At 34.1% G+C, this 23,569-nt stretch overlaps 1 protein-coding gene across 1 annotated transcript in view; it reads left to right on the top strand.

Moving 5' to 3' along the window:
• Window positions 1-23,569, top strand: part of Enpp1 (ectonucleotide pyrophosphatase/phosphodiesterase 1) — a 67,501-nt gene that overhangs the window by 34,763 nt on the left and 9,169 nt on the right. The window contains exons 6-22 of the mRNA XM_076859729.2: window positions 1,087-1,184; window positions 3,221-3,300; window positions 3,429-3,548; window positions 4,964-5,073; window positions 6,255-6,320; window positions 6,840-6,912; window positions 9,311-9,419; window positions 10,669-10,800; window positions 12,984-13,015; window positions 13,877-14,004; window positions 15,039-15,108; window positions 15,875-15,962; window positions 17,049-17,218; window positions 18,097-18,148; window positions 19,759-19,913; window positions 21,348-21,477; window positions 22,449-22,529. Coding sequence (XP_076715844.2) covers window positions 1,087-1,184; window positions 3,221-3,300; window positions 3,429-3,548; window positions 4,964-5,073; window positions 6,255-6,320; window positions 6,840-6,912; window positions 9,311-9,419; window positions 10,669-10,800; window positions 12,984-13,015; window positions 13,877-14,004; window positions 15,039-15,108; window positions 15,875-15,962; window positions 17,049-17,218; window positions 18,097-18,148; window positions 19,759-19,913; window positions 21,348-21,477; window positions 22,449-22,529 — 1,694 coding nt within the window. The remainder of the gene's footprint in view (window positions 1-1,086; window positions 1,185-3,220; window positions 3,301-3,428; window positions 3,549-4,963; window positions 5,074-6,254; window positions 6,321-6,839; window positions 6,913-9,310; window positions 9,420-10,668; window positions 10,801-12,983; window positions 13,016-13,876; window positions 14,005-15,038; window positions 15,109-15,874; window positions 15,963-17,048; window positions 17,219-18,096; window positions 18,149-19,758; window positions 19,914-21,347; window positions 21,478-22,448; window positions 22,530-23,569) is intronic.

The following is a 23,569-nucleotide window of genomic DNA, read 5'->3' as shown; positions in this document are numbered from 1 at the left end:
GTACAAATAAGGACCATTGTCTATATCTGCAACTAACTGCAGTCTCCCAAGGTGCTTAGTATCACAAATATGAGTAAATAGAAATTATATGAGAAAGTTCTCCTTTTAACAGGTTGCTTTTATATTTGGGTGTGAGAGTAGGAGGGGAGGAGCTAGGGTTGACAAAGGTAAGACAAAGTAAATTTGCTCTCAAATTTTAAATTACTGAGTGAACCTTCTGTGGAAGACCTTTTCACAGTTATCCAATGGTCTACAACTCCCCTATAATTTACCAAGAGTCACTAGAAGCAAAGAAGCAAAGTTTCTCAACCATGTCTATTTTCAGATAGTCATGCAGCTATCATTCACAGCTGTTCTCTTGCTGTGTACATTGTCATATGTATGTTTGTGTGGGTTTTTTTTTCCTCTGGATTTCTATACCATGCACATCGACTATGTTTTTATGTGTGTGTGTGTGTGTGTGTGTGTGTGTAACTTCATTGATCATTCCTAGCTTTGAATCTTTGAATCATTTCTTTATTGCTTAAATATTTGAATGTAATAAAGATCTCTCAAACTTCTGTATTAGCTATTTATATTTTTAAATAGATGAAGTTTAAAAACTAAATACATTTATGCTGTATGAGGTACAATCTTTTAGATTCAACAAGAGAACATTGGAAAGTAGTCATTCAGAAAAAAATAATGAAAACAAAAACATAATTTAGGTAATGTTGTTTATTAACACTTTTTCTCCTGAATATCATAGAAATGCTGTTATATTTTAATAGTCTTTGGTCTAGCTTTGGGAATGGCAGGAACCGTGAATAGTGTTCCTTGTATGGCAGATTAAGTAGTATGAGTGCTTAATAAGTACTATGTGATGACGGATACACAGGAGGCAATGGTAAAGCATGAGTGTGAATATAAGTACATGGAAAATGTCCTTTATGAGTGTGCTTGCTAACTTGTTAGTTTATTTATGATTATATACCAACTGCAGTGAAAAATCTTCACTGAACCTGTGCTGGGGAGGGGGAAAATCTTCATTGGATGTGTCTTTTTTTCTGCTCTTTTAACACTGTTTTTCCTTTCTCATAAACCCAGGTTTGATTCACCTCCTACCCTCTTATTTTCTTTGGATGGATTCAGGGCAGAATATTTACACACTTGGGGTGGACTTCTTCCTGTTATTAGCAAACTAAGTAAGTAGTTTCAGGTTTGATGACTGGGTTGTCACGATTTTGGTGAGATAAACTAGAGAAGCAGTCTTTTTTGGAAAAGTACTGGCCACCCTAACTATTCTACCAGACTGCTCCATTGCAGAGAGCCTGAACCTGGTGATAAGGCTCCATCCTTTAATAGTGTGATCACTCTAAAGCTACCTTTTAAATACTTCTAAAATGATTCAGTTATGTTAGGATTGTAACCCATTTTTATACACATTTACTCTTTTTTATTATTATTATTTTGAGGCAGGGTCTCATTAAGTTGCTGAGGCTGGCTTTTCCTCCTACCTCAGTCTGCCCAGCTGCTGGGATTACCAGCATGCACTACCATGCCTGGTCACATTTACATTTTCTTAGAATTTTGCATTATTTTTGTGGAAGCATTCCTTCTTCTTTTATGACTGTTCCATTTTAAAAATAGAATTTTAAAACTACAGTTTTTTAACAGTAGAAAGTAGTTTTTATTATAATTATCATTATTTTTGTTATGACTCTAAAACATTCCTTTCTTTTTTTATTTGTTCTTTTTAGTTATACATGACAGTAGAGTATATTTTGACATATTTATACAAAATGATATGATACTACTAGTATAGACTTGAAGTACTGCTACTTATCCTGTATTATTGTTTGAATTGAATCCTTTCAATTTTTTAAAAAAATCTCCTTTGAGCCCTTAGTTGAATGATTATTCTGCAGGTCACTGATGAAATGGTAGAATGGTCTTTTCCTGATATTGATGCCCCAATTTTAAACTCACATTGGTAACTAGCAATATGGGTACCAAAAATCAGTTGTATTAGCATTATAGAAAAAGGAAGATAATCACATATGAATATTAAAACCGTAGAAGTTTACTGGTTATTGGTTCGAAGTAATTATGTAGCTGTCATGTAAATACAGCAATTTTATGTTCTGCTGGCATTCTAATATATTTTTCCCATAATTGAGTATACAAGGTTGTTTTAAACATTACAGTTACTCTCAGTAAAGGCCAAATTATGTCTTATGACATGCCAAAATGAGTTTTGTAGATTTTTAGAATTTTAGTTTTTAATTTCCACCTGGAGGAAAAGAATTTTTTTTATCTTGAGTAAAAAACATTTGGTATAAAAAGTTTTTAGCTTTATAAGGACAAGGTTGTGTTCTTACCAATAGGTCCATGGATTTTGAAGCTTTTTGTCTCCATCATACCAGCAAGACATCCTGATTTCATATGATACTCATATATGCAATTTTCAAGAAATCAATACACAATTAGCTCAAGCCCTAGTATTGGCCAATTGGAGTATGCAGCCTGCAGTTCTGAACTGTAAGCAAGGCAGTGAGTGATGCAGACACCTGGCAATCTGAGGAACTTTATCAGGCAATGCAGTATTGAAACACTGGAATCATTAGGTAGAAGTTCCTTCCTCAATAATAGAGGCAGCAGAAGAAGAGTGAGACACCAGGGAAAAATGAGTAGGCCATCCATCAGAGCAGTCTGACTTCCTTGCTTTCTCTGACTTGAAGCCAAATGACACCTTTTGTTTTTAAGCAGTCCAGTTCATCCAGGGGTGGTTGGTTCTGAATCTGTAGCACAGTACCCTGACTCCCCAACTACTATTTCACCCTTATTCTAATTTGTAGATTTTGTTGCCAGTGCAGCTTTTGTTGTTCATTCCCTATTATAATTTAGGTGTTTGACTACTAAGTCAAGCAAATATCTTGCAAGCATCATGTTATTCCAACTTGTCTGTCTTGAACTTTATGTTACTGTTAAGTATGACATAACTACTTAATTGACTTAATTATTTTGTTTACCATGTTTCTGATTAAGAGGAAAAAACAAATCTTTAATATTGAATTTATCCCAAGTGTTACTTTATAATTCATCCTGAATTTAAATCTGGTTATAAATCCATTCTAATTATTTTACTTGTTTTAAAGATACCGCTGTGGTATCAAAGCTAAATGAGATAAGTAGATTGTCAGATGTATTTAATAATGATGTTTACTTTTTCCTCTTCTAGAAAACTGTGGAACATATACCAAAAACTTGAGACCAGTGTATCCAACAAAAACTTTTCCCAATCACTACAGCATTGTCACAGTAAGCTCTACATATCAACTTTTTTTTCAACTCTGCATTCCCTTATTTAAAGGGAATAAGTTATATTTTGCATAAAAAAGTAACTTGTTTTGCAATGCATGACAGAATCCATGTTTTATCTTTTGTAGGGACTTTATCCAGAATCCCATGGCGTAATTGACAATAAAATGTATGATCCCAAAATGAATGCTTCCTTTTCACTTAAAAGTAAAGAGAAGTTTAATCCTGAGTGGTACAAAGGAGAGCCAGTGAGTTCTTTATTTTAGTTGCTAAAATAGTTTATTATTCTCGTTTATTTCAATTAGAGTAAAACAACCACATTCCTTGGAGTTTTTAATACCCTATTTCATTTACTGTGTCTGTGGTCATCTTTTCATAGATGGAGAATGAATGCTGCTAATCTTAAATGCAACTTGTATAATTGCACAAACTGAGAGTCTTTTATTTAAAGATGGATTTGGACTGTGCTGAGCCAATTTTCCTTTCTCTTTTCTTTCATATAGTAGTATCATCTAGCAGTGATGTTTTTTAAAATTATTATTTTAGTTGTACTTTCATATGGGGCACAAATGTGCTGATTTGATACATGTATAGAATATGTAGTGATCAAATCAGGGTAGTTAATATTTTCATCTTTTAAACATTAAAAAAACAGTTTTTAATTAACACACAGAAATACTAAAATATGGAAACATTAATTACTCTGACTTGATCAGTACATATTGTAAACATGTATTGAAATACTACACTACACCTCATAAACATATGCAATTATTTCAGGGATATTTAATATATATATTTTATATGGTACAGGGGATCCAACCTAGTGCTTCATGCATGCTAGGCAAGTGCTCTACCACTGAGCCACAACCCCAAAACCCAGGGTAATGTTTTTGATCTGTACAAAGCTATTTTTTTTTTTTTTTTTTTTGGAGACACGCAAGCTCTGGCTTTATTTGCATGTATAAATAACTTAGTAGGTTCTTTCTGATTGTAATTTAGATGCGTTCTCCTTTTTACTTTTTAAAAATTGCCATAATAATGAAAAATGGTCTCTCTGGATAATCTTGATGTTCCTCTTAGAAGGAGAAAGAGCACAGTATTTAATTTTGTAGGTCATGAATTCAAATGTTAGCTCTGATGTTTAAAGCTATGTGACTCTGGGTAAGTCATTCTTCCTGTGCCTTGGTGTTTTCTGTCTATACTGTAGATAACAGGATTAACTACCTCAAGGTTACTGTGAAGATCATGCAAATTAATAATGCAGGAGGCTTATAGGAATCCTATCCATGTATATTATTGGCAGTAATAAGTACTTAATAAATATTGGTTACATAAGGAAAAATGTCAACAAGTTAAAGACAGGTGTATTGATGAATTTTTCTTCTTTCAAGAGAAACCTACTAATTAGGGATATAGCTCTAAATGTTAAAGGAATTGCCAGTTGCCTTATGTCCATCTTTTAAATCTCTATTTAAATTTCCATTTGCTGCTGTTTAAAAGTCATATTATGTGATTACTGTAATCTAATTTCTGGAGCTTATTGACCTTTAAAACAAGATAGCTCTTGAGAAGGATACCGTAGTGTTGCAGGAACATACTCTCCTTCCTGAAAGATGAATGTTCACACGATTTCCTAACTTTCCTTCATTTTCTTCCCCAGATTTGGATCACAGCTAAGTATCAAGGCCTCAAGTCTGGCACATTTTTTTGGCCAGGATCAGATGTGACAATTAAAGGAATTTACCCAGATATCTACAAAGTGTATAATGGGTATGTGTAAATAAACTTTTTCTAGGACCTTGCAAGACAGAACAGCTTATTTTTTCTCTCATCCCCGCCCCCCATCTCTCTCTTTAATGGAATCCTAAGCCCTAGCATTTGAGTGGTGTGAACAGACCTGAAGAATAGAGACACTAAACATTTTAACCCTAGGAAGCAAAAGAACTTGGAAATAGAAAAGGCAGATGCATTAAAGAATACATTGGTAGGAATGACTCCCTGATGTTCAAAATATTATTTAAAAGAAAATATTCATGATATCTCTGAATTTCCCTTTCTAAATTACTTCAATAAATATGCTTTCCAGTGTAAGAATCTGATTAGGATAACTTCCTCATGATATCCAAAATCCACAATATATTCAGAAAAGGCAAAAAAAAAAAAAAAATTAAGGGAAGATTCTTGGCCAATTTTTATTGAAAAATCAATACAGGATATTTGGAGCTGAGATGGAGAATAGGGCAAACAGAAAAGATCATAAATCCCAAACAAAAATGACATAGCAGTTTCTTTCATAATATTGCTATGTATTCTTCAGGGTTCACCTGGGCACAGTGTAGTGTCTTTCCTTGACCTTGTTATTTGCCAATGTTTTCATCCCATAAATGAAATGGAGATGGCGAGTGAGATTGGATGTGCCATGTACTGTACTAGCATGGGGAATTCATAGTCTCTGGCTTCTCAAGCTCTATTCTTGGGGTTGGGCAAGCACCCTGATGGAGCTCTGTCAACAAAGCCCTGTACCCAGAGGAAGGCATAATTAACTCTGCTAAAGAGATGTTGCCTGGAGAATTGTTATTTGCTTATCAGATGCCTTAATCCAAATTGTACTAAGTGTCATCTGTGGCTGAGCTCTGCCTGAGGTGTCCTTTGTAGACTGTATTAATGAATTGATATCTGTGCAGTAAACAATGCCTGCTTCCAGATACATGAATAATACCCTCCAGTAGAGGAGGAGAAGCAAATTTTTAAACCAAATTACCACTTTTATTTATATAAAAGCTCAATTTTAGTCCTTCATTGGAAAAAAATTGAAGTTTTCGATCAAAAGCTTTCTGTAACTTCAAACACAATAAATGCTTTGCCTTGTTTTAGTATTCCTTAATGCTATTTTATTTTAAATCCACACATTTCTCACAGATTTGTTTCGTTGTGTTCTTCCTTAATTTTAGTTCCATCCCATTTGAAGAAAGAATTTTAGCTGTTCTTCAGTGGCTACAGCTTCCTAGAGATGAAAGGTATGTAGAAAGTTAATTTCTATTATAAATACTCCTTTGGCCAGTTGTGGTGGCAACATCTGTAATCCCAGCTGCTCAGGAGGCTTAGAGGATTTGAGAGTTCAAAGCCAGCCTTAGCAAAAGCAAGGCACTAAGTAACTCAGTGAGACCCTATCTCTAAATAAATATAAAATAGGGCTGAGGATGTGGCTTAGTGGTTGAGTATCCCTGAGTTCAACCCTTGGAACCTTAAATAAATAAATAAATACTCCTTTGTATAATAGAAGTTACATACTTATTAAAAATAGACAGTAAAATCGGGCTATTGGCTTTAATGTTTTAGATCCAAATTAACTCTCTAATGAACTATTATAGTCACATTTTGAAGAATTCTAAACCTGTAAATTATTTGGTAGTAAATTTAGAAATGTTACCTCAGTGTTGTAAAATTTTTAATCACTATCAATTGTTGAAATATTCTTTCCATTCTGTTTTTCAATGTGTTCGTAAAATATTACATTTTGATACTGTTTGATTTAGACCACACTTTTACACTCTGTATTTAGAAGAACCAGATTCTTCAGGTCATTCATATGGACCAGTCAGCAGTGAAGTAAGTACATTTTTATCAGTGATTACACCATTAAACCTAGTCTCATTTAACCAAACCTTTGAAGCAGAATTTTAGATCATTCCCTAAGACCCTATGATTTCTGGAAAAAGTAAGTAGTATCATACATAATTTTACTAAACCAAAGAGTACGCTTTCACATAATCATCTTTTATTTAATGGTTGCCAGGAAACTAGAGACCAGCTCATGGACTAATGCTCGTAGTGTGACTCTTTGACCTGACCTCCTTCCAGGAACATAGCCAGCTCCTGTCTATGTTTGTCATCTATACAGTGCTTTAAAACACTTCTACTTTCAGAGTTCATGTGGCCACACCATTTTTTTATATCTTGGAGCACAGAAAGTGTTAGCATAGAAAAATGATTTGAGTTTCTTTGCATCTCTAAATTGACTTTCCTTATGATTTATCTGTGACCTAAGATATAAAAACAAAGGAAAAGTAAGAATCTGTAAGAATTGTTGGTTACAAAAAAAGGGAAAAGAGGTATTGCCAGGATCCCTTATTTCAAAATCCCAGTTTACTTACCTTTGCCTCCTGTGATTCCATGGGATAAGAAACTATAAACATAATAGTTTATAATACCTTGGGTTTCCCCAACAAATTTATATCAGTTCTTTTACCCAGTTGGCACAGGTTGGATAGTTTGCAAATCTTAAGGACTTTCATCACAGGGTCTCAATGAAAGCCTGTCCTGACATGTTCATTATGATTCTGTTTTTGAGGGCACTACTGGGTCTCAATGCTTACTTCTGTAACAGTAGAGGAAGAAAGAGAGAAAAGACAATGCCCACTTTTCTCACTTGACTCTAGAACATCTGCCTAAACTACCTTCCCTTAGTTTTACTGACCCTGTATCTGTCCTAAATTTGCCCCTCTTAATGAGTAGGTTGCGTTTAAATGCTTAGATTGCGTTTCATCTCATACAAAAGAGAATGAAATGGAGGGGAAGATGATCTCATACAGGTCTGTTTCTATCCTTTGTATTCGTTCCATCAAATTTCATCCTGGCAGCCCCACCGTAGTTAATGATCCCACTGTTCCCTCCTTTGTGTCTGTTCCTACAGGTGAGGTAAGGAAGATGAGTGCCCAACTATGTGGCCATGTCATATTTGGCCTAAGGGAAAATTTCTCGTAACTCTTTCTACAATTTGAAAAACTAACTAGGGGGCTGGTGTGCTTTTTTTCAGTCCTTTACTGTGGTCACTGGCGCTTAAGACTATCTCTAGATCTTTGACTATAAAATACTCTGACTCGTTTTGTGATTGTTTGTTTGTCCAGTTAGGTAAGTTTTAGAGTTGGTGCTGCTCTGATTACTAATAATTTTGCACAGTACAAGCTTTCCTGATGCATCTTCCTTCAAGGTTGAGCCTGTTGCTCTTCAAGTCTTATTTATTAATTTGTTGATTCTGTTAAACTCTATTTATTACTGGCATCTCAATATCTACTTTATCTTAATACTTAAAAATTCCAGTTTATGTTGTTTGGAATATACGTATTTGCCTATATATAGATTTTCCATAAGAAAGTTATATATATATATAAAAATATAGGCAAGTGCTTCACCCCACTGAGGCACAACTTCAGTCCCTGGATATCTTTGAAAGGCTTGGAAGAACTTGTCTCATATTAAAGTGAAATATACTGACTATAAATGAAGATTAAACTGATTCGATATATTATAGAAAACACAAAAAACTGCACAAGAACTTTCCTCACATGCTTTTACAAAGAGAGAGGAAAAGAACAATGCCAGAAAGTGATATGCTGAGAACCTTTGCCATTCTGTGTCCTTGAAATATTCATATGTAATATGTATGCAGTTTGTATGGAGATAAGTAATTTTTTAACTTGTAAGTTCCAAGTTAAAAAATTTAAATGCATAAGAAGCATATCATGAATAATTTTAACACTTTTGAAAATTAGAAAAACTTTTACTTAAACAGTGACCATTTAAATGATCAGAAAGTACATGAAGAAACTGTAAAAAAAAAAAAAAAGAAGAAAAAGTAGTAATTAAGAATACAGTGGTTTCTTGCCAAACACTAGATTTGAGCTAGTATTAGTTTGACACTTGGGTTTCTTCTAAGTAGTAGCTCTTGGATCTCCAGGAGGTAAAATTAATCAGAACAGCTAATGTCATTCCCAAACTTGTGACTGAGCAAATGCAGAATTTGGACCTTCTCAGTGTTAACGATTAGCAGGTATTTACTGTTCTCCATTTCTTTGATCTTGACCTGTGCTAGTCTAACATGAACTAGTTTATCATAATTACATCCACTATTCTTTTTCTTTTCTTGGTTTTTTTTAATAGGGATAAATTTCTATAGAAATAATCATTAGTAGGGAATGCTCATATGAGATTTGCTTCCCATCCTTAGGTCATCAAAGCCTTGCAGAGGGTCGACAACATGGTTGGCATGCTGATGGATGGTCTGAAAGGACTGAATTTGCATAGATGCCTGAACCTCATCCTTATTTCAGATCATGGTAATCTGAATTTGTATCATTTACTCCTCAGGTTAAATAGTATAAAAATCAAAGTGAATTTGATTAACTTTTATTTCATATTTCCTATGAATGTTATAGATTGTAATGTACTTTCTTATGGAAAGTCTTTAAGAAAAGATTACACTAATATGATAAACACAGAATTCACAGAAATTTAAAAGCCTATATGCTCCCATCAGCCAAAATGTACTTGGCTTCTGATTTTAGAAAATCCTACACCAGGCTATTTGAAGATTTTTTATTAAATTTTGTTAACTTTACAGTTTTAGATTTAATTGGAGCACATTATCATGTACATATTTAATTTTCTTTAGCATGAAATCTGACTTTAGAGGCAGTATATATTTTGATGACATAATTTCATAATAATGTGATGTTTTTGACATATTTGTGTTTAGCTCTAGGACTAAATAATTTATGGTATAATGGCTCCTGTAATGGTTCATGCTTATAATCCCAGCTACTGGGGAGGTTGAGGCAGAATGATCATAAGTTCCAGGCCAGCCTGGGCAACTTTGGGGGATCTTGTGTTAAATTAAAAAAAAAAAAAAAACATGTAGAGGTATAAAGCTCAGTGCCATTGGGTTCAATCCCTAATACTACAAAAAAGAAAATGGTGAGTATGCAAGAAAGTAAAAAGTGTGTTCTTGGGGCTGGGGATGTGGCTCAAGCAGTAGCGCGCTCACCTGGCATGCACGTGGCACTGAATTGGATCCTTAGCACCACATAAAAATAAAATAAAGATGTTGTGTCCACTGAAAACTAAAAAATAAATATTAAAAAATTCTCTCTCTTTTTAAAAAAAGTGTGCTCTTTTTTGTTTTTGTTGTTTACTTCAGAAATAATTGTAGACAGCTATATTTATAAACAGTCCCAAGAAGTTCCATGCTAAAGAAACTCCAGTCCCACAGTGAGTTTAAATTCTAGATGATTTTGGGCAAATAACTGTCTAAAACTGTGATAAGACAGTGTTCTTTACTCACATAATGATTTGGAAATACAGAGATAAGAAGAAACATTAAACTAGTTTGGTGAAGGAAAGGGAAAATATTTTGAAAAAAGTGAACTGGAGGATTTAGCTGAATTTCTGTATTCTTGTCTATCAGATGTTGAACTGATAGGAGTATCAAACTCAAATGTAATTCAATTCTGGAAGTAAAAGAAAGTTTTCTTTTATATTAAATTCATTATTAAAGTTAGAATATGTTTGGTGGTTTCTTTCTCCTAGGCATGGAACAAGGCAGTTGTAAGAAGTATATATATCTGAATAAATATTTGGGGGATGTTAAAAATATTAAAGTTGTTTATGGACCTGCTCCTCGATTGAGACCCTCTGATGTCCCAGATAAATACTATTCATGTAAGTATGGTTAAGAATATATCACTCTAAATCATTATTTCTGTAAACTGAAGGGAATCAGTTAGTTTAATAATTAAATTTGCAGTACAGGTCTTTTCTACTTACAGAAATTTTATGAGACTAGATTTGAGGACACGAGTTCAACATGTACCTACTTAATATTCATAGGCTAAGCATATTATTTGATTTTCTTAATACATTTCATATTGGGGTGTGTATTTTACTTGTACTAGGTTCAAGATTGTAATTAGAAAAAAGTTTAAAGGAAAAATTCAACTGCAGTTGTTAGAATTTATGTACTTAATGACACTTCATTAAAATAACTTACATCATTTTGGTATAATATGCTATTATGAGGAGGAATGCCGAGGGAGATGATTAATTCTATAAGCAGTTGGTTCCAGTCCTTAGAAATTACATAAACCATTCCAAAAAGCAATGACTCTTTAAAACAGGGAAGTAAAAGAAATTTCATATTCTCACTTGACTACATGTGAAATACAAAATACCAAGAAATTAAGTTATTTATTCATTTGTAAATCAAGCCTATTTTGTAACTAGTTGTGCCTCTTGAATACCATCCTTGATAACTTTTGGATATGTATGGCAAATTTTATCCTTTTGATCTTTGAAATGGGAAGAGAAATGAGCTTTTCAGAGTTATTAGAATTAGGTTAGGTTTGGGCTGTATAAATAGATAGAATTCTGTGGATACTGTTGAATATTAATGAGGAAAAATAGATTTCACTACAGAAAAATGATTATGCAGATAAATTAACTCAGTGACACAGCACAGGTTCTTGTGCACAATGAAAAGTTTTAATTATTTTTTTTTAATTTAGAAAAGTAAAGTACAATCAGCTGAGAATTCCATATCTGTGGATTCGACTAACTATGTATTGAAAAATTTAGAAAAAAATTGTGGTTTTTTTCTGAGCATGTACAGATTTTTTTTGAAATTATTTTCTAAACAATATAGTATAACAACTAGTTAGGTAGCATTTAGTTATTTTAGATATGATAAATAATCAAGAGATGATTTTAAATCTGTAGGGGGTTGTGTGTAGGTTATGTGCGAATATTACTCCATTTTGCTAAAGAGACTTGAGCATCTCACTGAAGATTTAGGTAGCCATGGGAACTCCTGAAACAAATCTCCTCAGATACTGAAGGAGAACTGCACGATTGTTATAAAAACCATACAGGCAATAGCAGTCCCCAGACATTGTTTTGGGAATTAGCTTTAGCCATACCTTATCTCAGGTAGATCCCCAAATTTCCCAAATTAAAGCAAAAGCAATGTATCAATTTATTTCTATACATACAAAAATGTATATTTTATATATATATATATATATATATGTATATATATACATATATATATATACACACACACACATATATGTATGTTTTTTCTGAATAATTTTCTCAAACTTTACATGCAAAGAAGAAATGAAAGAATATTTAGGAAACTAAATGGTTATTGATGTGTAGCACCAAATATACCTAATAAACCTAATGGGCTTATTATGTAAATTTGTTTTTAAAACTAATATACTTGCCTTCTCTTCTAAATTTTCCTGTGCCCCTCTTACTTGGAAAGTCTACAATTATTATTGAATATTGAAAAATACAAAGTAAAGAATACCAGTTTCACACCATAAATCCCCCTAGTTAGCAACTCAGTTTCCATCTCTAGAGACAACTACTGTAAAGTCTGGAATGTGTCTTCCTAAGTATTTGCTGTATGTATATAAAACACATATTTTAATTTTTACACAGTAAAATCATACTAGATCTACATTGGTTGTAAATAAATAGATAGATATTTGGATGAATAGGTAGATAAACAGGCTGATGAATAAATAAAAGGATGAATGGACTGGAATATAGATGAACAACATGGATGGATAGATGTTCTATAACTTGTCTTAGCAATATGACATGATATCATATTGCTATATATCATATCATATCAAGGGTGCCTATAATAGAGCAGTACCTAAGGATCTGTCTTAAATTCCTTGTATGACTAATATACTGTGACTTAAATAAACTGTTTGAAATCTGCTTTGGTATTTAAATATAGGGTTTGAACCTGACATTCTACATTTTTGTATTATTTTTTATTTGTAATTGTAGCATATCATCAATTGTTAATTCTTATGTTTGTTCCCTTTCAGTTAATTATGAAGGCATTGCCAGAAATCTTTCTGTGAGTACAATTATTCCATTTTATAGTTATTGTTAATTTATGTACTGTATATTTAGAAAAAAGTTTCAGTATTTGTAATTGGGATTATGGGATTTGAATTTTGGGGTATATGGGCCACCATGTAGAAGCTTATATTTAAGGAAATGTCTCAATAATCTTATGTTTGAAAGTTTTCAAAAATTGTTTATTGGGATTGTAAACTTTTTATGAAGGTACCAGAAATAATTGAAGGGGGACAAAAAAACAGAAAGCAAAACCTATTGCTGTACCAACATAAAAGCTGTTAGCATTATGGAATATTTCCTTTTAGGTTTTTTTTTGTTGTTGTTGTTGTTGTTGTTGTTGTTGTTGTTGTTGTTGTTGTAGGGTTTGTTTCTGTGGTGCAAGGATTGAACCCAGGGCCTTGTTCCACTGAGATATACCTACAGTCCCCATCTTCTTTTTCAATGCTTATTTTTTAAAATAAGTTTTTGTCCTGGTGCTAACTTATTTATGCTACGTTTTCCACTTGCTCCATTTTATATCTTGAAGAAAATTCTTACAATTAGTTATCAAGGTATTTGAAATTAGGCTCACCAGTTGTAACTCCACTATAATCTAGTGACACAGTCCAAGAGCCCTGAGGCTTTTATGCATTAATAATTATGATAACCTATAAAAGTTTTAACTAGCTTACAATAGTCACACTGTAAATTATACAAATAGTAAGAGCTATTATTTTTCTTTCTGTGACTTTTTAGGCAGATGGGTAAAATGCGTGGGAAAAAAAATTCACATGAAGTTAGGAAGGAATTTCAATAGAAATTTGCACTTTGGATAATATGGAAATAATAGATTTTCCTTTGCTTTTTGCAAATTTAGTGCCGGGAACCAAACCAGCACTTCAAACCCTACCTGAAACAATTCTTACCCAAGCGTTTGCACTTTGCCAAAAGTGACAGGATTGAACCCTTGACATTCTATTTGGATCCTCAGTGGCAACTTGCATTGTAAGTTCTGATCTCTTAGTAATTCAAGGTAACCATTGGGCACTTTCTATGTGAATACAATATGATTCTCTTCAACTCAGGATTTCTCAACCTTGGCCTATAAACATTTTGAGTTGGGTAGTGTTTTATTGTGGGGAGCTGTCCTGTGCATTGTGGAATATTAGACAGGATCCCTGACTTCTACCTGCCAGATGAAAGTAGCACCGTTTCTCCAGTTCTGACAACTAAAAATGTCTCCAGACATTGCCACAAATCCCCGGGGGAGAGGAACTGTTGCTCAGGCCTCCCACATCCCTATTGATAATTATTATTACCTATATTCACATTATAACTTGCTATTTACATCTTTTTTACAGATTGCAGTTATGTCTAATAATACTTCAAAGTCCAACAAGAAGTTGATAAAAGCACTTTATTATTTGGGTGGTTAATATTGTTAATATCTCAAAACTTACAATTTTGATGACTGCAAGAAACCAGTTGTGATACATACCCCTGTCAAATAAAAACCTAAGCAGTGGACCAGAATCCACTCAACCCAATGACAATTTTACTCTTACTAGAGAACTGTGTTTTTATTATTTAGAAGAATATGAAAGAGGAGATGATCCATACCCTTATAGGAAGATTAATATTTAGTATCTTTAAATGCTGTATTCTAAACATTTCTTTATGTCACTGCATTTTTACAAATGACCTAACATAAGAAATTTTAATCAAAAGAAGGTAATTAAATTATCTGAAGTCACAACACAGCTGGCATAGTAGGATTCAAACCACTTCTGTCTTGATGTTAGTGGCTGTTCACCTCTGTCTTTTTTTTTTTTTTTTTTTTTTGTCTATTTCATGGACAAATCAACCCTAAGTAATACAGTATAAATGAGAATAACCAAACATTTCAAGGCCAAGTGGTTTTATTTACTTTATGTTAGTTTAACAAAATAGTTTCTTTTTCTTATGAAAATAATGTCATGACTTTCAGTTATGTTCCATGAATAGGCTTTACACTATTAATTCATATCTGTCAAAATTAGGAATCCCTCAGAAAGGAAATATTGTGGAAGTGGATTTCATGGCTCTGACAATGTATTTTCAAATATGCAAGTGAGTAAATCTTTTATACTTAAAAAAATAGCATTGAATCTGAAGAAAAACTGACAACAGAAAGTTTGAAACTTAAAAACACACTGGGATTATATGTCTTGAATGAGAATTAATGCAACATTTTCATACAGCTATTTTTCTTCAGATCTTCAGAAATTTTGTTAATATTTTATATTCTTGTCTCATGGACATATGACTTATATCTCCTACTAAATTTCTAATAATTATTTCACATATATTTGTGCTTCATGAAATATATTGCCCCACAGTAAAAGAAAGCCAGTGATTTACTAGATGAAAAAGTATCACACTTAGGTTCTGAAAGATGATAGTATCTTATGTTTACCTAGTACTATTATATTTCAAAATACACTTATAATATTTACCTAATTTAACACCTGCAGCACTGTGTGAGGTAGACAGGGTGAGGTTTATATCCTATTTCATAGGATATAAATGTCATAGGGTGCCAGGTGCTCCTGGCATGTGTTATAGAAATATTCAGCAAAATAGATTTCATCATTCATTCTATGTTGACTGTCAAGTCAAGGATAATGGTAAAACTAAGAGAAATAGTCTTGGTATTCTTAGATTATATGTGCAACAAGGACTAAAATAATATCTCACCAAGTCCAGTGGGCATGGTATTTTCCCCATGTCCTAACATAACCAGTTTATACATGTACAATGTGAATAATATGAATTTCTGACCAACTATATACATAACTGAACTGTACTGATAATCTGACTTTTCTGGCCAATCCAGGCACTCTTTGTTGGCTATGGACCTGGATTCAAGCATGGCATTGAGGTTGACGCTTTTGAAAATATCGAAGTCTATAACTTAATGTGTGGTAAGTGTGAATAGGCAGCTTCTTCCCTTCTGGAAACAGAGCTGGAGTAGGATTATCAAAAGTAGGTCACATGGTGAGCTCCTTTCTGGGGAAGGATGAGGCGAGGCAGACACGTCCATTCTGTTTCTTCTTCCTGACCCAGAAATGCTGATCAAATGTGCAGAGCATACATCTTATTACTTATCTGATTTTTTCCACCAGGCTGCACTCTGGGTTGCACGTTCCTAGGTCCTGGGTTTCAGGACATGATTTTGAGTCAGTGTAGTGGTGGAAGCCAGGGAGGAGAGCGTTGGCAAGTGAAAAGTGGGCAAGACAGGTGGAACCTGTGGTAACAGTAATAGTTGAGTGGATGGCAATGTGGAGGGTGTAGCCATAAAGAACAATTCATTAAGTATATTCTTTGTTCAGTCTGTGGCTTCTGAATTAGTGCTTTTATGGTGGAATGTTGGATTTTAAATATTATTTCAAGTTAAATATTATTACATTTACAAAACCTTAAACTGTCTTGAGGATAATTCTTTCAGTTGGGTGCCTGTAAAATTTCGTGAGATAATATATCCTAAACACTTAAGGCAGGTCCTGGCATGTAGTAAGTGCTTTATACGTGTTCACTGTTTTTATTATTAAAATCATGAGTCTTAGACTCAGGAATAGCTGGGTTTTGAATCCTTGATCTACTAAATTAATAGCCTTGAGGCCTTGGGCAAAACACTTTGATTATTTATCTACCAAACGTGGATAGTAATTTTATTTGTTTATTTTGAAGATTAAGTAGAAAAATACATTAGCACAGCTATTGGCATATAATATGCATTCAACAGAGGATGACTATAGTTATTACATACCTTAAAATTCAGAAAATTTTACAGCAAAATAGAGCACAGGTAACAGTATTTCTATTAAAAATAGCAATAATCATAAATAGTCCAAAACTCAAGAGAATTTTATAGTTTTAGTTAAAGAGTAAAGGGCTCATTTATACATATCTAACATACATATATGATTTTTTTAATAAATCATAGCATAAGTCCACTCTTTGATTTTGAAACTTCTAAGTAATTCTTTGCCATTCTTGGCATGTTGCAGATTTACTGAATTTGACCCCAGCTCCTAATAATGGAACTCATGGAAGTCTTAACCATCTTCTGAAGAATCCTGTTTATACTCCAAAGCATCCTAAAGAAGTGCACCCCCTGGTACAGTGTCCCTTCACCAGAACCCCCAGAGATAACCTTGGCTGCTCCTGCCACTCCTCGGTAGGTATTGCTGAAAAGCCCAGCCCACTAGGGAAGGGCTCCTGGCACCCTCTGCACAGCATGTGTTATAGAAATAGTCAGCAATGTAATTAAACTTATGAGTGAGAGGTAAACATTTATTTATTTTTAAGTCTAGGGACACATAAAGACCCATTTATGATTTAATTTTTCTCCTCCTAATTTGCATTTTCAGCTTGGTTTTGATCCATCCCCTAGTGCTGTGATGAGTTGAGGACCAGTAGGGAGAGTTCCAGGGGAGCCCTTGAGCATCCTGAATCCTGGAATCTGGGCGGTTGTCCTTGCTAGGATGTTTTAAGCACAAAGTAAACCCATTCCAATGTTCCTTCTCTAAAAACAGCCCAACCTATTACAAATGTAGGGGGAAAGTAACATTTTGGGTACAAAATAGGTAGATGATACTGCTTCACTTTTACTCCTAACTTCATAGAGCTGTAACTGCTTTAATAATTACTGTTAATCAACTATCTTTGTCATTGTTTTAAGAAGGTAAAAATACATGGTCTTTATAAGCCACATTGATAACATTCATAAAGGTGGCAGTTGGATGAGTAGTTTCTTTTGTGCTGTCCATTTTGTTAGATTTGATTTAGACTTGAAGAAAGACAGTTGAGGAAGAGACCATAATTCTAAAGCAGATTTTATATTATTATTTTCAATCACTAGTGTTGTGCTGACACTTTTGTCTTGCTGCCTCTGTTATTCCTCTTCCTTTGTCCCCCCATTAAAGAAAACTTTTCATGCAGAGGACTATGTTCATTTTATCTTTGTGTTGTGTTAATTAAGCTCCAGAAGTTGTATGTTGATGAAATTAAAATATGTCTCTCAATCCTTAAAAAGAGTTTTATAAACTTTTTTAGATTCTGCCAATTGTGGATTTCGAGATACAGTTTAATATGACCGTGGCAGAAGGTAAGACACATTAATTGCAGGCCTGGAGTGTGAAAGCAGGATTTTTATCAATAGTGTGAACCACAGAAAATTGGTTTGGGGGCATTATTTAAGACTATTCAATACAATAAAGGTAATGATGGAAAACCATTTGATGAAAACAGAGATTTCTCTGCCTGACAGTCTAAGCTATTAGTTATAATGAAAGAAGGGATATTTTATAGTGGAAATGGTATATAACATATTTAGTGGAAGCTGAGTTTCTCTTTAGGGAAATTATGGAAGGGTTTTGAGGATTTTTCTAGGTTTAGAGTAGAGCCCCAGATTTCCATTTAAAATAACTATTAAGTTTCTGCCTTTCATGGATCTTAATTCTAAGAGATTATAAATTGATTGATGGGTTGTTTTTTCACAACTTTTGAATGAAAATTAAGAACATGTAAGCAGCTGATAACATTTTTCAGTTGTGATTTGGATGTTCAGAGGCAGATCTTTAAGTTACTGGGCTCACATTTTTTTTTTCTTTTTGCCCTGCTGGAATAAAGAGGTAAATTCTGCATTAATCCTGACTTGAGCTTGTCTATATAAAATTGCTACTGTAAACATTGGAGTTCACTATTTCAGAGAACTCAGTTCATAGATGGCCAGATCCATTCCTCAGGAACCTGAGGTGAGGCAGAACAGCATGGTGGAAGTGTATGGCAGAGGAAAACAGGTGGGAACATAGCAGAGAGAGAGAGCTCTCTGCTATGAACAAAATATATACCCCAAAGGCACACCCCCAATGACTCACCTCCTCCAGCCACATACTGCCTACGTATAGTTACCACCCAGTTAATCCCTATTAAGGGATTCATGTGCTGATTAGGTTAGGGATCTCAAATCCAATCATTTCACCTCTAAACTTTCTTGCATTGTCTCATACATGAGCTTTTGGGGACAACTCATATCTAAACCATGACAGAATTAGAAACACCTTTTTATCCCCCAGGTGGTAAAGCATTGTGCTGAAGGATGGAACTTTGAGCATTAGGCAGATCTGAGTTTGAATATAAATTTAGGAACTGTCTGAATCGAAAAAGTATTTATTTCCTATAAGTTGTTGTTTCCTCATCTGTAAAATAAGTGTATAATGTTAATTTATAGGGAGATGTGAGACTTAACTAGTTGATGTAAAAGAGTTCTACAGAGCCCTTGACACTCAGAAAAAGGCAATAGAAAGTATATCTATATTGTTATTATTCCATTGGGTTTAGACTCATAATTTCAGTTCTGAACCTTTGTGTTCCAAGTCTCCTTATATGCTTTCTGCAGTATGTCATTAAAATAATGAAGATATTTTGGGTACTATAAGTCCTAATTAGCTGGAATGCCTAGCAATTTCATAGATTATCCTCTAGTGATAATGCTGATAACACATTGATCTTTATAGGCAAAAATTGAAGTGGACCACATTTTTCAAATGTTTGTGTTTCTGCTCTTTGTAATTCATTGTTGTTTTACAGTTAAAAATAATTTTTCAACATGCTTAAATAGAGGAAAGGGTTAGATGGGTGTATCATCACATATCATCATATAATGTGCACTAATTAAATTTAAATGGTGATCTCATTTTCCTTCTATGACCCTAGAGGAGAAAATCAACCTTGGCACTTTACCATATGGAAGACCCAGACTTCTTCAGAAGAAAAACAGCGTCTGTCTTCTTTATCAGCACCAGTTTGTGAGTGGATACAGCCATGATCTCCTCATGCCCCTCTGGACATCCTACACCGTCGACAGAAATGCAAGTATTTGTTCCCTCTTTCACTATGTTTACCTATTTCAAGTTATTAAGCAAAACATTAAAAGCATAGTTTCTCACTGTTACTCTCTATTACCTTTTCCCAAATGAGGGTAATACTGAACAGGAAGTCACATAAATTAAATTTCAGTTCTAGTTCTGACACTAACAAGTTACATGACTTTGACATGTATTTAGAGCAGACATCTGTGAAATAAGGTGTATACAGCACAGGATTCCTCTTTGCCTATCTCCTCCTGGTTTTGGTAGCTTATGATTCTGATTTATAATTTTATAAAATCAGTTTTAAAGTTAGTCGTAATTATTCATTTCTAAATGCAGAGCATATGGGCACAAGTGCTTCCCTCAACTGCCCACATCGTAGGGTGTCCTCAATGATGGGGAAGCCATGGATGCTCAGTCCCATTGCTACGCATGCCATCTGGAGGGGAAGATGCCAGCCACCTCTCCCTGTCCTACCAACACATAAGGAGCTGGATGTAGAAAGGAGTGAGGGCAAATATCCCAGGAAAAGACCACCATTTCCCTTTAATCCAGCCCCCCACTCCAGTGCCATGGTGGAAAGAAATGGTGATGGGGAGTCCTAGAAAGAGAGAGAACAGGGGAGGAGGTCCTACCTGGTATTAATTTTAAGCTAGACCCACCAGACTTTCAGAGACCAAGAGTGATTGGTCAGCTGTAGGATGCTCTTAAGGGATAGAAAAGGGATTTAAGAGTGCTTCATTGAGAAGAGCTGTTGGAGTTAATAAAAGTATCACTAATCCTGAGGTAAGTAAGTACAAAGATAGGGCACTGGAGTACATATGATATATAGTGTACACACATATTTATGTGTTTATATAAAGTATCTTGAACTTTGTTTTTTTTTTAATTTTCAAAGACTGCCTTTAATCACTTTTTTTATATGACTTCATAATATACAGCATGCACCCTGTTTTGTAGGCACCCTATCCTATCTGTTGTTGTTTAGTACTGTAATTATGGAGGTTGTTGGTTCTCTTTGAAGTTTTTAGTTTTGCGATGTCATTGAATCTGTGTGAATTCAGACATCGCTGCTCCTGAGATTTCTCCTTTGCTGGCTCTCCTCCCATCTCCCAACAAGATTTGGCTGCATAGTTGGAAATGGAAGACCAACTCCAATGTCTAAAACTGTTTAGATAAAAACACGATAAACAAAATGAGCAGAGCAGAATAGGAAGATATTTGCACATCTCTGACAGACAGTGTCCTTAACAGTGTAAAGAATCTTTGTGTTTCAGTTAGAAAAAAGATGACTATACCAGGAGGAAAATGGAAAGTAGGGAAGGACGTGAACTGACAGGTAGCCAACTGCAGCTCACCTCTCACTATTTACCCAGGGATTTTCTTCTCTTCCTGTGCCCTGTACCTGATGGTTCTTTTCCTTTGGTTCTTCAGGACAGTTTCTCTACAGAAGACTTTTCCAACTGTCTCTTCAAGGATTTCCGTGTTTCTCTTAGTCCTGTCCACAAATGTTCCTTTTATAAAAACAATGCTAAACTGAGTTATGGGTTCCTTGCCCCACCACGTAAGTATCTTCCTCCTGCCCTTCCCTTTCCTTCCCTTGCTTTCTTTTGTCTTCTTGTTTATTAATTTTTCATACAGGGCTGGGGGTATATGTAGCTCAGTGGTAGAGCACTCATCCAGCATGTGCAAGGCCCTGAGTTTGATCCCCTGCAAATAAATAAACAAAATAAATAAATGGGTGATAAGAAATTTTTCATACATGATAGGGCAATGGACCTTGGAAAGCGGCCTCGGGTTCTTAGGAAGGAGATATACCTGTATTGTTTGAAAATAAAGTGTGATCTGTCAAAGAATTAAGTAAAGGTAGAGTCTTCCAAATGCCTGCTTGTTCACTGATGCAGAGCCCCTCGGGAATGGACTTTTGAAGTGCCAAATTTGGTTGTCTTTTTTTTTTTTTTTAGAGACAACCTTAAAAGGTAAAAATCAGAAGACTCCAGGTGCCCAAATACCCTCAGCATCCAGTCCAGTCCCCAGAATGTCTGTAGTCAGAACTTGGCTGTTGCCTTCTAGAGACCGGAGCCAAGCCTGCTGCTCATACAAGGCGGCCTTGTCCAGCAGGTTGAGGCAGACAGCCCGCAAGACCGCCCATGGTGTTTTTTTCTGGGTAGTCGGTGTTGTTATGAAGTCAGAGTCTTTTTTTTTTCCCTTTGATTATGAAAATGTTTAAGGAAAGAAGATTATAAACACAATTCACTTTAGTAGAAATAGGCATATGTTTACTCTGAGGCTCTTCTAGTAAGTTTTTGCTTTTGGGATAAATTCATCTTGAAAAGGGAAAAAAATATAAAAACTTTTTTTTTAAGGGACTTTACCAGATACATTACATTTCCCCTTCACTTAGTACCTGGGAATGTTTTACAGGTTTAAGATGATACTTGGCTTATGTTTTTAAATGTCACCCCTAGGGGAAACTATAATTTCGAATGTTATTTGTGTAAGATGAAAAAGTTGTCCTTTTTTTTTTCCTTCTAGAATTAAATAAAGAGTCAAGTCAAATATATTCTGAAGCTTTGCTAACTACTAATATAGTGCCAATGTACCAGAGTTTTCAAGGTAAAAAGCTTTATATTTTATAAATTCAGTACATAAAGGTATAGTCTGAATATAATAGGATTTATGGCCTGAATTAAATGAGTAAATATCAAATACATTCTTAAAGATTTATTTGATTTTGAGAATTATAGGACTCAAAAAATTAGAATTATGATATATTTTAATGACTATGCTGTTTTATGTTTATAAAAAGTATGTGAAAAAAAAGATGGGGGATTTCCCCACCTTAGCCTAGAGCAGAGGTTTCTGGGGACCCTACCAAAAGATATGAGATTAGGCTGTGTTGGGTTTCATAAAGAATACTAAACTAAAAAACTCTTTTGGTGTCCTCAGAAATGATCATATCTTCCTTAAAATGGAATCAGAGTCCTTTTTCCTTTTATCTAGTATCATCAACACATGTTATGGTGATATTTCAATTGATTTCAATCTTTTTTATCCCAACATGACACCTACATTACTCACAGAAGAATAGTGTTTACGATATACAGAGAAAGAAAGCAAGAAATTATAAGATAAATATTAATCATATGTACTACAGTTAGGTTTTGCTTTCTTTTGTTTTCTTTCAAATTTTCTGACCTAGAAAATAAAAGTGCTTTAATTCTAACATACACAAAGTATATAAAGTTTTTCATAAAGTTATCTACCTAATACAGTCAACTGATACTTATATTAACTTTCAGTCTGATTCTCTCTTTAACTATTTGAAAGTTCTTGGTAATTATTATTGTTTTTAAATGTACTTCATATCATCATTAGCCATTGTGGCTTGACTCCTGCAGAGTAAATATACATTCGTACTTTAACTGCTCTGTAAAATATCAAAATATAGAGCATATATGGAGATTTTTACTCTAATTTAGATCTATAACACTTGTGAATATTTCCATATTTATAATAAATCTGAATAATTTACTTGGTGTTTGTAATGTTGTTATATTTAACCATGACATATAATCAAAATGGTTCATTATAGTGCACACATGCAGGGATGCCCGAAATAGAATTGAATTCAGCTTTTGACCAAAGGCAAACAA

Source organism: Callospermophilus lateralis, chromosome 6 (genome assembly GCF_048772815.1).
Source record: "Callospermophilus lateralis isolate mCalLat2 chromosome 6, mCalLat2.hap1, whole genome shotgun sequence".
Classification (NCBI taxonomy): Eukaryota; Metazoa; Chordata; class Mammalia; order Rodentia; family Sciuridae; genus Callospermophilus; species Callospermophilus lateralis.
Note: the sequence above shows the minus strand (reverse complement) of the source record. Positions and strands in the feature narration are given on the sequence as shown.